Source organism: Salmo trutta, chromosome 27 (assembly GCF_901001165.1).
Source record: "Salmo trutta chromosome 27, fSalTru1.1, whole genome shotgun sequence".
Lineage (NCBI taxonomy): Eukaryota > Metazoa > Chordata > Actinopteri > Salmoniformes > Salmonidae > Salmo > Salmo trutta.
This window is the reverse complement of record NC_042983.1, coordinates 29,808,505-29,823,609: the sequence shown is the minus strand read 5'-3', so window position 1 is coordinate 29,823,609 and position 15,105 is coordinate 29,808,505. Positions and strand designations below refer to the sequence as shown.

Below are 15,105 nucleotides of genomic sequence, written 5' to 3'. Positions count from 1 at the left end.
TAGGATTTTGATTGGCTATCAAAATATCTGTACATCTCACCTCTAGCCCTGATTGGACATGAAGCCAGAGGCATGTCCCGCTGGCTGTGTGTGTCTGTCGCTTGATATTTTCAAGATTGTGGTATTTAACAGTGCCGACAGCTTCATCCCTGCTAAAAATACAACGGGAATTTGTAAAGACTACCCCTCATCGTACGGAGTGGTTTGGAGGTATTACTATTTATAACTACAGGACGTTTTCCTGATGAATTAACTGGAAAAAGCTAGCTAACGTTAGCTATTTTACTAACAATTCAACATTTACTTGGCAGGCTACATTTTGCTATCAGAATGCAAATCAAGGAATGTATCGTGTCTGCACCAGGGAAAGCTATCCTCCACGGAGAACACGCTGTCGTGCATGGCAAGGTAAGTATTTTTTTTACATTTTTATTTCACCTTTATTTAACCAGGTAAGTTCTCATTTACAACTGCGACCTGGCCAAGATAAAGCAAAGCAGTGCGACACAAACAACAACACAGAGTTACATGGAATAAACAAGCGTGCAGTCAGTAACACAATACAAAAAAATAAAGGCTATATACAGTGTGTGCAAATGGCATGAGAAGGTAGGGCAATAAATAGGCCATAGTAGCGAGTGGCTTCCTATTTCGCAACAAAGCATCCTTCACTCATGCTGCCAAACATACCCTCGTAAAACTGACTATCCTACTGATCCTTGACTTCGACGATGTCATTTACAAAATAGCCTCCAACACTCTACTCAGGAAATTGGATGCAATCTATCACAGTGCCATCCGTTTTGTCACCAAAGCCCCATATACTACCCACCACTGCGACCTGAATGCTCTGGTTGGCTGGCCCTCGCTTCATATCCATCGCCAAACCCACTGGCTCCAGGTCATCTATAAGTTTTTGCTAGGTAAAGCCCCGCCTTATCTCAGCTCACTGGTCACCATTGCAGCACCCACCCGTAGCACGCGCTCCAGCAGGTATATGTCACTGGTCACCCCCAAAGTCAATTCCTTCTTCTGCTGCCTTTCCTTCCAGTTCTCTGCTGCCAATGACTGGAACGAACTGCAAAAATCACTGAAGCTGGAGACTCATATCTCCCTCACTAGCTTTAAGCACCAGCTGTCAGAGCAGCTCACAGATCACTGCACCTGTACATAGCCAATCTGTAAATCACCCATCCAACTACCTCACCCCCATACTGTTATTTATTTTATTTATTTTGCATCCCAGCATCTCTACCTGCACACTCATCTTCTGCACATCTATCACCCCAGTGTTTAATTTTCCATTCTGTAATAATTTTGCCACTATGGCCTATTTATTGCCTCACCCCCCTTATCCTACCTCATTTGCACACACTGTATATAGACTTTCTCTATTGTATTATTGACTGTATGTTTGTTTATTCCATGTGTAACTTTGTGTTATTGTTTGTGTCTCACTGCTTTGCTTTATCTTGGCCAGGTCACAGTTGTAAATGAGAACTTGTTCTCAACTAGCCTACCTGGTTAAATAAAGGTGAAAATAAAAAACACATGTACTGAACAATAATATAAATGCAACAATTTAATGATTTTACTAATTTACAGTTCATAAGGAAATCGGTCAATTGAAATACATTTAATTAGGCCCTAATCAATGGATTTCACATGACTGGGCAGGGGCGCAGGGCCTGGGAGGGCATGGGCCTACCTGCTGGGGAGCCAGGCCCATCCACTCGAGACCCAGGTCCAGCCGATCACAACGATCACGAGTTTTTCCCCACAAAAGGGCTTTATTGCAGACAGAGATACTCCTCAGTTTCATCAGCTGTCTGGATGGCTGGTCTCAGACGATCACACTGGTGAAGAAACTGGATGTGGAGGTCCTGGACTGGCGTGGTTACATGTCTACGGTTGTGAGGCCGGTTGGACTGCCAAATTCTCTAAAATGACATTGGGAGGTGGCTTATAGTAGTGAAATGAACATTTAAATTATATGGCATCATCTCAGGTGGACATTGCTGCATCAGCATGCCAATTGCACACTCCCTCTCAACTTGAGACATATATGGCATTGTTGTGTTACACAACTGCACATTTTATTGACCTTTTATTGTCCCCAGCACAAAGTGCACCTGTGTAATGATCATGCTGTTTAATTAGCTTCTTCATATGCCACACCTGTGGATGGATTATCTTGGCAAAGGAGATATGTTAACTAACTGGGATTTAAACAAATTTGTGCACATTTGAGAGAAATAAGCATTTTCTTTTGTGTATGGAAAAATTCCCGGATCATTTATTTAAGCTCATGAACTATGGGACCAACACTTTACATGTTCCGTTTTATACTTTTGTTAAGTATATTTTGAGCCTGATTTACTTTATTGTATGAATATCTTACTGAAGATAGTTGTCCATGCCAGTCCATCATCTTTATGTATTCATGAGATTTGTTCGTCATATGACCCCCAAGACAAGCAGTGTTATTGTTTTCTGTTCACCGAAAGATTGGTTGTTGAAATGAAATTGATTTGACATTAACCACAACAATAATTCAGAGGTATTTTTGCTCCCACCCGTGCTAGGTGGCTCTGGCTGTAAGTTTGAACCTGCGCACATACCTACGGTTGCAGGCCACATCCACCAGTAAAGTCTGCATCAATCTCCCCAACATCAACACTTTCCTCAGCTGGGATGTGACCGCGTTAAAGCAGCTTCTCCCTGACTCTGGAGGTGAGAGATGTTGTAGGGCTGACCGATTGAAATAATTTGGACGGTAACCGGAGTGGGATTTGAACCCTGGTCCCTGTCAGTCCAACACCTTAGTCATTACACAAAGAGGCTTGAACCTCTTTACAAGGTAGGTGTTGTACAGTTGTTTTTGTTACATTTGTTTTATTTAACAACATTAATTAATTCCAAGTAATCTCAACTCGATAGAGCTGCTGCCTATGCTTTCTGAGAAAATCACTGTTTTGTAGTTCTTCAAAGTAAATAAAGCATACTTTTATGACTGCTGAATACCAACTATCAATCACTTATATCGTGTTTTTTCAGGTAGTGATACCTCTCTCTATATCACATCACGATCATTCTTCTGCTTCTGTAGCAGGCGTAAAAGAAGAACACAGACCAAACACCTACTGTGCTGGAGTGTGCGATCAATTATGGTCTGCCGAATTCTGCACTACTAAGAATCTATCCATACTAATTTCTACCCCCCCCCCCCCCCCCAATCAAGCACCCCTACCCTATTACACTTGATATCATGCTGAAACAATCCACCCGTAGGATTATTCAGCATGTTCGACAGTAACATCTGCATTCCATTTTTTGCATTGAAAAAAGGAATCCCATCTGTACTCAGCAGCACTGATAAGCTTTCACTTCTTTGACCTTCTTTCCGACTGATCAATCCTTTGGTCTCAATCACTCTGCCTCTCTTCACATTTTCTATAATATCATCTATGGACATAGATAATGGGACCCCAGTGATGACTCCCCTCAACCTAGCATAAGCACCAGGGACATGGCTTTTAATCTTCTTCCCATTAAGCTTTTCCATTAGCAGAATATTCCCTTGCTGAGCCTGGCTACCACAAAGTATTAGCAGTCTACCATTTCCAATGAACCGGGCTAGTTTGAGTTCAGCTATCTCTTTTCTCTACGGCATTGGTTAATCGGATAGGGTGTAAACGAGGCCCTGTGGTCTCAAACACCATCAGAACTTGTCACTCTGACACATTATTAGTCTTGCTTCCTACCTTGACCCTCTTTATGCCTTCTTTACTAGATGCACCACTGCTTTGTGTTTCATGATCTCTCTTCCTATGTCTTTCCACTACAGACCATTCAGATCCTTGACCCTCATCCACCTGATCCATATCATCAGAACTGTCACCCATATTGATCACATTCCAGCACAGCTGCTGCTTCTCCAACCTTTTCTCCATTTCCTCAACTTGGTCCGCGCTACTCTCCGCCATGTCCAACCGTCCGCCATACGTTCCTGCAAATCGGCCCGACGTCCCGCTTCCATCTCTCCATTATGGTCATTGTAGTTAATTACCATGTTTTATACACTTAAATATGTAGAATATTGGCCTATTTGAATCTACAACTCCCTACTACATCGCATAGTTCAGGCTTGATCTGATTTCTCTCGAAAAACTGCAATGTATGTGCACATTGAGCTCACTCCAGAAAAACGTAACGAATTAAATAAAAAAATTATACAAAATATTCAGTTAATCAATCAGCACAAGACACCAATGTAGCAAATTTTGGAGATGAGCTGGACTTGAACCCAAAAACTATTGGAAAAGTTGTAAAATAACAGCTGAAAGTATCTTTGTGGTTGTTTTATTCTCCTATTGTAATGTTGTCTATTTGTATCATTCTGTCTCACAGCTGAGCTGGGGAATGTGAATGAGCTTGATGCAGAGCTTGTCAGGATGCTGCGAAACTTTGTTGGTGTATCAAATGGAACCTTGGATACTCGCAGCATGGCCATCCTAGCCTTCCTCTACATCTACCTCTGTGTCTTTGCCCAGTCAGGGTAAGAGTGTCAACTGATAGAGCAAATTGATTTATATAGGCATGTTAACATAGGGTAATGCTAATCTTGGTACCCAAGAACCAAACCTCTAATGCCCTAATGAACACCACAGACCCCATCCTAGTGAGAAAGACTTGGGCAGCTAGGAGCTGGGTAGATGCTAAGGAGTAGACCTAATCGTGAGTTGACGCTTGCAGCGCTATGCTAGCATGTCTGAGAGAGTGGTGGATGGGCTCTGACAGGACGGACAGCCACTAATGAGAGGCTGGCACTGGGCTCACGCTGCAGCCTTAACAAGTCTGGATGCGTTTGTCCCTAGGGAAAGCAGCTCCTTAATTAGTTTTGAGCGCCCTCCTGTCCTGTCTGACCAGAAAGAGCCTGGCTGTCATGGGCATTGACAGAGCCTGTCCTGTCTGCCCAGAAAGAGCCTGGCTGTCATGGGCATTGACAGCGCCTGTCCTGTCTGCCCAGAAAGAGCCTGGCTGTCATGGGCATTGACAGCGCCTGTCCTGTCTGCCCAGAAAGAGCCTGGCTGTCATGGGCATTGACAGCGCCTGTCCTGTCTGCCCAGAAAGAGCCTGGCTGTCATGGGTATTGACAGCGCCTGTCCTGTCTGCCCAGAAAGAGCCTGGCTGTCATGGGCATTGACAGCGCCTGTCCTGTCTGCCCAGAAAGAGCCTGGCAGTCATGGGCAAGTCTACTGTAGTCACATCCATGAACATATGTACACCACGCTAGTCGTTCACAATAAAAAGGACTGCTGTGTCTAGACGCTTTGGCCAGTTGGATTAAGATCAAAGGAAATGTGCATTTTTTGGGATGTTTTTGCTGTAGGAGCTGTTGCAAAGTGTGATGTTTTTGTGTGAGATTGAGTGCCCTAAAACCTATTACAAACACTAGTAGGTAAAAACAATAGCGCTATTTTTAGCTTTTTCATCCACATTTAATAGTTTTTCACTCAGCCATACCAAACTAGGCTGAAGAAATCATACTACAGTCACATTCCTAGATGTAAGCAAGCCATGCTGAGAATGTTTTCAGTAATTGATGGAATGTGATTAATAGTTCTCATCCATCTCAGGGAGTTGCCCAGCCTGACGGTGTCTGTGTGGTCAGAGTTGCCAACTGGAGCGGGTCTGGGCTCCAGCGCTGCCTACTCTGTGTGCCTGGCTGCAGCCATGCTTTGTGCCAGTGGAACCATCCCTTCTCCACTGAGTGACCAGGAAAACACAGCCAGGTAATGACCTAACACCAGATACCCTACTGGATCTACTAACATGGAGTTATTTCAAGAAATCTCTCACTAGCTGTTTTATTGGAACAAACAAATGAAACATTGTAAGCCATATTTGTCTTAATTTATAGTTACTTTAGTTAATTTAGAGTAGCTGCTGCAGCACCACTAGCTGAGTCCTGGGATATGCTATTCCACCCTCCAGACAGACAGTCAGTCAATACAAATATATTCTGCCCACAATGTGAACTATTTGCTTCCGTTTGGCTGCAGTTTCTCCAGCAACCTACATATTGTTTTTCAGTCATCTGTAGAGATTTTGATAGCTTTCAGATCCCCAGTTTTCTTAAATCTATTTCCACAACTGGAGGATGCTAGTCCGTTATAAATTCTGGAAGTCAGACTGGACTGTTTCTGATGTCCTCACATGTCAGTATGGGTGGGGCTGGACTCATCACAAGCACAGAGTGAGGGACAACAGGGCTATGTTAGACAGGGGTTGAAGGCCCAGTGTAAATCCTCATTGTAATCATCTCTTCTGTATTTCATTGTGTTTCAACAGGTGGGGTGAGGTGGAGATGGAGCTAATAAACAGGTGGGCGTTTCAGGGAGAGAGGATCATCCATGGGAACCCATCAGGGGTGGACAACGCTGTGGGGACATGGGGTAAGACCCGCATCCCTCTGCCTTGTGCACTCAACAGCACAGACCCCACAGTACCACACAGCTTTGTGGTGTGTGTGGTACAATGAATGGTGTGATACAATCTGGCAGCATGTTCTGTCTGCAGAACGGCACAAAACAGTATTGTAGCGGGAGTTACTTTTCTTGTGTGTGTTTTCTGTGAGCAGGCTGATGTTACAGTTAACACTGCAGTATTCCTTTGTGTGTTGCGAGGGTTGTTTTGCGCCCAGAAAATACTATTTTGCTCAAATTACTCTATTATGGTATCTGATTGATGGCCGATTCTATCACTTTGCTTTGAATCTTGAAGGTGGCATATTGAGATACCGTTCTGGGAAGACAACAGCCTTAAGCAGGTACTGTACACTAAACCAATCCCTTTCCATGTCACTGCAGTGAATATGGTCAATGGGCCTAATTTACATTGACAGTTTTACAGAGTGTGATAGCATGCATTATTTCAAGTAGTCGACTGTGTTGTGGAGGGATTAATGAATGTCATCCAGGTCAGTGGGTTAATGGATTATACTCTTGAACAATTATTCCAGCATGGCAGGTGGCATTAAATCCCCAATGCAGTTACAATGGACTACTTTAGAATAAGGACGTACCTCTGTGACACTGCCCATGCTGTCACAAACAATGAATGGAAAAGATAGTCTGTGCTCCTTCACTCTGCTATTGCCACTCATGAGGAGAAACATTGACAATAGCAACACCTGAATAAATACAGGTACATAATGTGGTATGATATTGCTAACTTTCCTTTAATGTTTTCCCACTTGTAGGGTCCCAATGTTAAGGATCCTACTCACGAACACCAAGGTCCCTCGCAGCACCAAGGTACTTGTTGCTGGAGTGAAGGACAAAATGAACAAGGTACTAAATGGCTCTGGTCTCTGTGTTCTCCTCCCCAGCCCTGTAATTAGTGTAATCGCCAGTGCTTTAATTTGCATGGGAAAGACACTCTGGGGCCTGGCATTGACTGTCTTCATAAAACATGGAGAAGAAGCGCTTAGCTAGCACCCCTGTGTGCCGTTGCCTAGGTGACATCCACAGGTGTGAGCACTTATGTTCTTTTAGATTGTCATAGGTGGTGTTACTGGCAGTGTTGTGATTGGGGGAAAGAGCTATGTTTTTTTCACTGGCTTTTTGTGCTGCTATACAATATGTACTGACTGTTTTAATTAATGATATGACCACTAGATGAGATGATATTATGGACATTTGCTGCTTTAGTCTGCACTGTTGACTTCCTTAAGTATATTTAGTGTTGTTAAATTCCTTTACATTGAATTCCAAATGATTAGTAAAAAGTATTTATTCTTAGTTTTATTTGCTGTTCTCTTCCCCCCTCCAGTTTCCCTCTATTATAAACCCTGTACTGGAGTCTGTGGATGCAGTCTCCTGCACCTGTGAGCAGACCTTAACAGAGATGGCCAGCGACACCCCCACACCAGAGCACTACAATGTCTTGGAGGTACAGTATGGAAACGCATGTTGCCTATGGACGGTGTGTTCTGGTGGGGTAGACACTACCAGTCTGACACAGCGTACAAATGATTGACTTCCTCTTACACATGGTAAAAGCCAGGGGTGCAACTTTCACTAGGGACGGGGGACATGTCCCCTTAACATTTTGAAATTGCGTTGTTGTCCCCCCCAGTTTTATCATTGGAATGTGATACAAAATGAGGCAACGGTGTGCTTTAGGACCATGCAGATGCTTGCGAGCGGTCGGCTAGGTTGTTTGGAGTGTTTATCTTAATTTATAAAAATAATGATACCCTCCCTCACTTCTAAAACCAAAGTTGCACCCCTGGTAAAAAACTACAGCTGCATGAAAAGCCAAAATACAGAACAAAATTGTGTTTTCATACAAAACAGATTGAAAATGAAATTATGTAAAACCCACAGCTGCTATTATATCTCCCATAGGAGCTTATTGACATCAACCAGCACCACCTGAATGTGATTGGTGTCGGACACCCGTCCCTGGACACTCTGTGCCGTGTCACCCTGGCCAGAGGGCTACACAGCAAGCTGACTGGTGCCGGAGGAGGGGGCTGTGGCATCACCTTGCTTAGACCAGGTACTGTAGCTGTCTGCTAGTAACGCCTCCCTACACTTTCATCTGGCTCGCAGTAATCAAGTGGGGGCGTCCCTATGTTATGTGTTCTTACACTGCATTGGCATTGCCACCATCTATGGCCCTCGCCTTCATTTTGGGGCAGAGAGTTGCTGAGAGCCTTGTTGCCTTGTCTATTTTTTTTATGAATAGTGTGACCTCTTAACAGTGAGCGAGATCTGTGAAATGACATCTGCATGCTGATTGTATGTCGGCACATCAGTAGATTTGGCTCCATTATATTGACTTGACGGCGAGCCAAGATATGGGGTGTGTGCCAAAATGTCACCCTCAGTCTAGTCTCAAACTGACGGCATAGAGAAGGAGAGCTGGTTGAGTTAGCCAGGAGGATCCTGTGTTTCACGCTTATCTTCCACAAAAATCCACTGCCACCTTTGCTTATGCCTGCAGCCCGTAACACAAAGAATATATATCCCCAAATGAAGTTGCTTTGTTTTGTTGTACTAGCAAACAAGTGTTGCACATTTTTTGTGCTTTGTAGCTATTTTCCAAAAGGTTTAGTCGTGTTTTCCCCTCAGTGCTCTCAGATCAGCTTTGATTTGAGCGAGAGCAGGGACGAAACATGCAGTGAAGTTACCTGCTATCCTGCAGCCTTGTTAAAACCCACCACTGTCTGATGACGTGCTACGTATTTAGCATTTCTTTATAATGAGCATTATAATGATTTTTCTCCACATAGAGATGTACTTTAGCTTACTGTTTGTTCTTCAGTTTAATAAATACTACTACTACTACTACTACTACTACTACTACTACTAATACAGTATAGTAGCCATTTCAGACACTTTTATCCAAAGCAACTTACTGTACAGTACAGAGAGTGGGGGCATACCTTTTTTAATATATTTGACCCCAGTGGGAATTGAACCCATGACCCTGGCATTGCTAGTGCCATGTTCTTCCCAGCTGAGCCACACAGCACCACAGAAGCAGCCAGGTTAAATGCCCTCTTCAAGGTCAGTCTCAAATCCAAATCCCTGGTCACGCAAACATTTCCTTTGCTGCATGGTGGGAGGCTTTCTTATTTTACTTTCAGAAATTGCTCCCCTATTTGACACATTTTCACCCCAAGCATTTTAGCCCTAGCCTATGTTTACACATTATTATCCAGTTATTGGGCACCCTGGTGTTTGCTAGAGAGGGCTTTGTAGGTTCAGCTCTCACAGTGGCCGTCAGACTCCACCTCCTAGTGGGAGTCTCGCATCACAGAACCCTAGTGTGCAGATTCCGATGGGTGCCATTTCAGTAGCAAACATAGTCCTTCTCCCAAGCTCTGCAGATGTAAATGAATCCTCCGGAGCAGTAAGCAGGAACGGAGGGTCAAAAACAAGTTGGGTGTTAAATGTAGTTCACTGTGTGTGATGGTTTGTTTTTCTTTGTGATTTCCTCTCGTAGAAACGGAGTGCTCGGTGGTCCAGAACACGATCCAGGACTTGAGAGACTGTGGATATGACTGCTGGGAGACCCGTATCGGTGCAGCAGGCGTGCAGCAGCACTCTCCCCTCGCTGTGAAAGAGGAGGTCCTGGAGGTTTTGGCGCGCTACTGAGACCCACTGGCCATGGGTGTGCCCAATGCCCTCCCTACAGGGTAGTGGGGAGCTTTGCTCCATGACTCTGGCCTACCAAGTCTTCTATTGTTAAGGAATGACAGCGAACAATAGACTTGGCTACAGTATGGGTTGACGCATAAATGTTAATAGCACTTGTCTATTAGACTACCAACAGTCAAGACAGACTGTGTGTCAGGGGAGGACAATAACTCATCACTTGTTTTTCTATCTCTGAAATCATGCCACTTCTAACTCTGAAATCATGCCATTTCTTATATTGTAGGGGAACTAGGCAGGTGATCACACGTCTCTTTGAAATGTGGTTTTCTAGTTTTCAGTATTGGAGTATGAGCCTTCCCTGGCCTGAAATGAATGTTAACAGATGTGGGTTTGAACTGTTTTTCTAGGTTTAGCATGAGCTTTTTATTAGATTTCTAATGCGGATGCTGCAGAAAAGCAAGAAACACTGTGGTCAGCAGTGTGTCTAGCCGCTGGTTTTGGCAGAGACAACTAGTATTCAAAAACGAGTAAAAACGAACCCACTGGGGGGAGAAAAAGATAGATGACCAACCTTGACTTTAGTGCTTATTTGTTTTCAACTCAAGATTTGTCCTTTTTCAGTGTGCGGTTTTTAGTCTTGTTTTTGAATATCAGTACCTTCATTGACGTCTTGTTAAGTTCAAAAGAGGGTGCAGTGATCTGTTTGTCCAATAGATGGCAGCAAAATGTAAGAATTCAATAACCTCAACAGGGACTGAGCGAGTCGAGCAACGGGGACTAAGCGAGTCAGAGCGATAGATTGTCATTCAGTGTTTGCTTCAGGTGTCAATACAATGCCATGGCTGATGCACTATTTGTTAAACTAACCTTTTAAAACTGAAAACCTTCTAGTTCTATGTGTCACATAAGTGGTGTGTGGATGTCTTTTTAAAGGAGCTATTGCACACTTGGACACAATCCAAGACTAGTTATGGTGAATTCATTGACTAAAAATAGAAAAAAAAATAAAAAAAGATAAACCACTTCCTCAAGAAGCATAGCAGGGTAATTGTTTTCTCAAGGTCCAAAGCAAAAATTGTATTTCTCCATACTTTTTTTGTGGTGAGACCATGTTTTTTTGAAGACAGCCCCTCAAGCTCTTCTTTCCAAGAGCTGAGTATGAAATTGAAAATGACAGCCATTATCTGATTTCTTTGGTCATCAAATATGTCTGATGCATCATGCCACAGACCAAGAAATGCAAGGCCTTTAAAAATAACTATTGGTAGGTAGGCTAGGCTACATCTCTGCCTTTCACATTGGTTTTCACGTTTTGTTATTTATATTAACCATGATATGCTAGAGCATGTATAAGGGGGGAAAAAAGCAAATCTTGAATCATTGTATTTCAGTACATATCAGAGGAGGCTGGTTGGAGGACCTAAAGGAGGATAGGCTCATTGTAATGAATGGAGTCAAACGTGGTTTCCATGTGTTTGATACTGTTCCATTAATTCCATTCCAGCCATTATAATGATCCTGTCCTCCTATAGCTCCTTCCACCAGCCTCCTCTGGTACATATGCATCCCATATTTCTATTGATTTATTTTCAAAATTATGAAAAGCGTTTGTTTTTGATCAGTGTTAATGTTGTGTGAGAAAGGTGGTGTAGCACATGAGGAAAGGGAGGCTGGCTACAAGGCTTTTCAGTGAGCCTGGATTAATGTCCTCTAATGTGGATCAACAGCTCGTGGCGTGCAGTGACTCACGCTTACTTTTGTGCTGACACACACGCATCTTCAAATTATGTTTTACTTAACTGCTCATCCTCTAAGCATAACAGAAATTTCTGCCTATGCTGCATTCATATAAGATATGGATTAGCCTAATTTAGAAAACTTCTCATTTCGGGAAAAGGTCAGTTGGGGATATCTGAGTCTTAAATCTCCATTTTTATTTAATTTTAAATGTCATGAAGATTGAGTAGTGTGGACCTGGCAGTGTGTATGAATGAACGGCGTTTGTCACATGCCCCCTCCATCCCTTTCTTCCTGTCACCCCTCTCGTCCCCCTGAATTGTGTCATCTTTATGTCAGTGCTGCCCCCGTCACTGCTCTGCACAGTCGCCCCTAACCCCCGCTGCAATTTAATTACCACTGCACTTTTCAATTGAAATGGCATTGACGAGGGGGGACAAGAGGGAGACAGCAGCCCAGCCGTGCCCGTTTCATTTTAAGCTCCTCTTTCTTCTCTCTACTCTCTCTCTCTCCTTTTACCCCTGCGAGGCACAGATGTTTTTTTTTATCAATGTCAATGCCAGCTTCTTTTTGCTCTGATGAATAGATTCTAAGAAGGCCCTGACGTTATTTCAGATAACAGAAGGAGCAATGAAAGGGGGTCAAGGATAGAGGGAGAATGACAGCACTGGAGATGACATGAAAAGCCTTCAAAGAGAGAATATGTGTACATTATATATTTTTTTGTTTTTTTCACAAAGTGTGCAGTGTTTGAATCATGGGAGAATAATAAGGGATGCAGAAATCGTACTGCTCAAGCAAGAGTAACGCAATGGTTAATTTTGCTATGGAAATGTTGTGATCATGATCACTATGGCACCACCATCCCTCTGGTCTCAATGAGCTGGTGAAATGTTGTCATGACCTATTCACTTTCAACACACAATTGGAACTGGCTGACAATAGATCACTTTGTTCTTGGCCATGACTGTTTGCCTATGCATGTTTTTCCTTGCAGGTCATTATATCGGTATCTGTCAGTTGGAGATTTTGAGTACAGTATGTGGTCATTAACATTTAGTAGTTTCTTAGGATCCCCATTAGCTGTTGCCAGGCAGCAGTGTGTGCGTGCATGTCCATCCTCTCCCAGCCTCCAGGCACAGACAGACGGCTGACAGACATCAGCCTCTGAAAGCCTCGTGGGTCTAGCCTCCGACCCCACCCCCCACCCACCCACTCATTAGGGCTCTGTGACCCTCCTGTGGGGAGGTTGCCCTTTTGGGGAAGTGACGGGGCGGAGGGGGCCAGGGGCAACTGGCTGTGGTGAACGCAGGGATCTGCTGACCCTATTAAAGCCAGTGGGGGTGTGGTGGAATCTGTGACAGAATTCCCCAGAGTCCCCACGCTTCATTTGAAGAGGACTGAAACATTGGTGCCACTTTGGAAAAACAATGGGTCACTTGTGACTCACATGAGCACTAACATAACTAGACAGAGATACCAGAACTACATAAACATAGAGAGCGTTGACCACCACAGCACATGACTAGTGTCCGCTCCACATACCATACTTATGTAATTACATTGATCAGGTAACTGGTTGTGTGAAGTAGTGGAAGAAACCTGCGCAGTAGTATGTCATCCCCTTAGTGCCGGCAGCTCTTGTTTTAATTGCAGGCTAAGGTTTCGCTTTTTCTTGTTGCCTTTGAAGAGCCTTATTGATTTTTATACCACCCCTCATCCCTGCTCTGCTCGGGTAAAGAGCAAATCCCTTATGGCAAAGTTACCAGGAATGTAAAAGCATAAAATTGTCAGCTATTTTATTTTTTCACACAAGACTGATGTGCAATCGAGACGTTTTGACATTGAAGTTTTAAAAATTGGGCTCCTCTGCTTTTTAAAAAGAGTGAGAGGAAATATTGAGGCTGTATTTTATTCCTGTGGTCTGTCTCGTAGACGGGTCAGCTCCAGGGCTAGCTCATCGCCAACGCTGTTAAAAAATATTTAGATTTTCTACTGAATGAGTCAAATGCACCCCAACTCTAAAGCAGCTATGCTCCTGTTATGGTTAAATGAACTGACCCTGTCAAAAATCCCCACCAAAACTATGGCAATAATGATTTCTCAGGTTGTGTAGTTGTCTTCTGTGGAATTAATGCTATCTACTGTGGCATTTGGGTGAATATGCTAGTAAATAATATTGAAGTGGTTTCTCTTGATGTCTCTCGGTTATGAAGCTTCAATCAGAATTATGTACAATTCCTTGCATCTATTGTAAATCTAGCGACGCAAACATTGATGCCAAATCTTTAATCATGCTACCACCCGCGTTAAGAACCTGGCATAGAACTCAATGCAATTACACTTGGCTTTCTAAAGAACCCAAATATCCAAGCAGAAATTTGATAAGCTGGCTATTATTAAATGAATGCTAATCTAACTTGCATACTTTGAACTGCCTTTTGAATAGAAAATACACTCATCATTGTCCTTGGGATACCTGCCAATTTAATTTAATCCTGCTGTGTGTCGCCGAGGTTTTGAGAGGATGAAGATCTTCCTATTTAATCACGTGTCATCACAGTGTGATTGACGGCCTGTTAAAACTCAGTCAACTGCTCATACTAAAAGATTCAGCATTAAAGTGAATAAGTCAAGGTGAACAACGGGATTCAGAGAATGTGGGGAAACACATTCATCCCTATTAGGAGTTCTGTGATTATATCCTGTTGGTCTGTGCCCCACTGGGGGCCATACCCCCCCCCCCAAAAAAACCCTCTCTGGGGTATCTGTACTTTACTATTTATATTTTTGCCAACTTTTACTTCACTACATTCCTAAAGAAAATAATGTACTTTTTACTCCATGCATTTTCCCTGACATCCAAAAGTACATGTTACATTTTGACAGGAAAATGGTCCAATTCACACTTATCACTTGCCTCTGCTCTGGCGGTCTCACCAAACACATGCGTCGTTTGTAAATTATGTTGGAGTGTGCCCCCTGACTACCTGTCAATTTAAAAAATGTCAATAATTGTGCAGTCTGGTTTGCTTAATATACAGAATTTGAAAATGGTTTATACTTTTACTTTTGATACTTAAATACATTTTAGCAATTCCATTTACTTTTGATACTTAAGTACATTTAAAACCAAATACTTTTAGACTTTTACTCAAGTAGTATTTTACTGGTTGACTTACCTTACTTTTAC

The 15,105-nt window shown here is 43.0% G+C and overlaps 1 protein-coding gene across 2 annotated transcripts; it reads left to right on the top strand.

The window, feature by feature from the left end:
• Positions 1-69: 69 nt before the first annotated feature.
• On the top strand, positions 70-14,100 carry LOC115164855 (mevalonate kinase). 2 transcript variants are annotated; one of them, XM_029717723.1, is made up of 11 exons: positions 70-210; positions 312-408; positions 2,586-2,733; positions 4,411-4,558; positions 5,640-5,795; positions 6,355-6,458; positions 6,787-6,832; positions 7,265-7,355; positions 7,837-7,956; positions 8,415-8,568; positions 10,021-14,100. In XM_029717723.1, exons 2-11 carry the CDS (start codon positions 331-333, stop codon positions 10,170-10,172), a joined length of 1,197 nt encoding a protein of 398 aa, XP_029573583.1. In that variant the 5' UTR covers positions 70-210; positions 312-330; the 3' UTR covers positions 10,173-14,100. The 2 variants fall into 2 exon arrangements, with proteins under 2 accessions (XP_029573583.1, XP_029573584.1); XM_029717724.1 differs by lacking the exons at positions 70-210; positions 312-408 and adding an exon at positions 3,848-4,051 and having other exon boundaries at positions 2,645-2,733.
• Positions 14,101-15,105: the final 1,005 nt, after the last annotated feature.

Coding starts and splice junctions, on each gene's coding strand:
- LOC115164855 (XM_029717723.1), top strand. CDS start 331: ATGCAAATCAAGGAATGTATCGTGTCTGCACCAGGGAAAGCTATCCTC. Junction 6,833..7,264: donor AAGACAACAGCCTTAAGCAG/GTACTGTACACT, acceptor TCCCACTTGTAG/GGTCCCAATGTTAAGGATCC. Junction 7,356..7,836: donor TGAAGGACAAAATGAACAAG/GTACTAAATGGC, acceptor TCCCCCCTCCAG/TTTCCCTCTATTATAAACCC.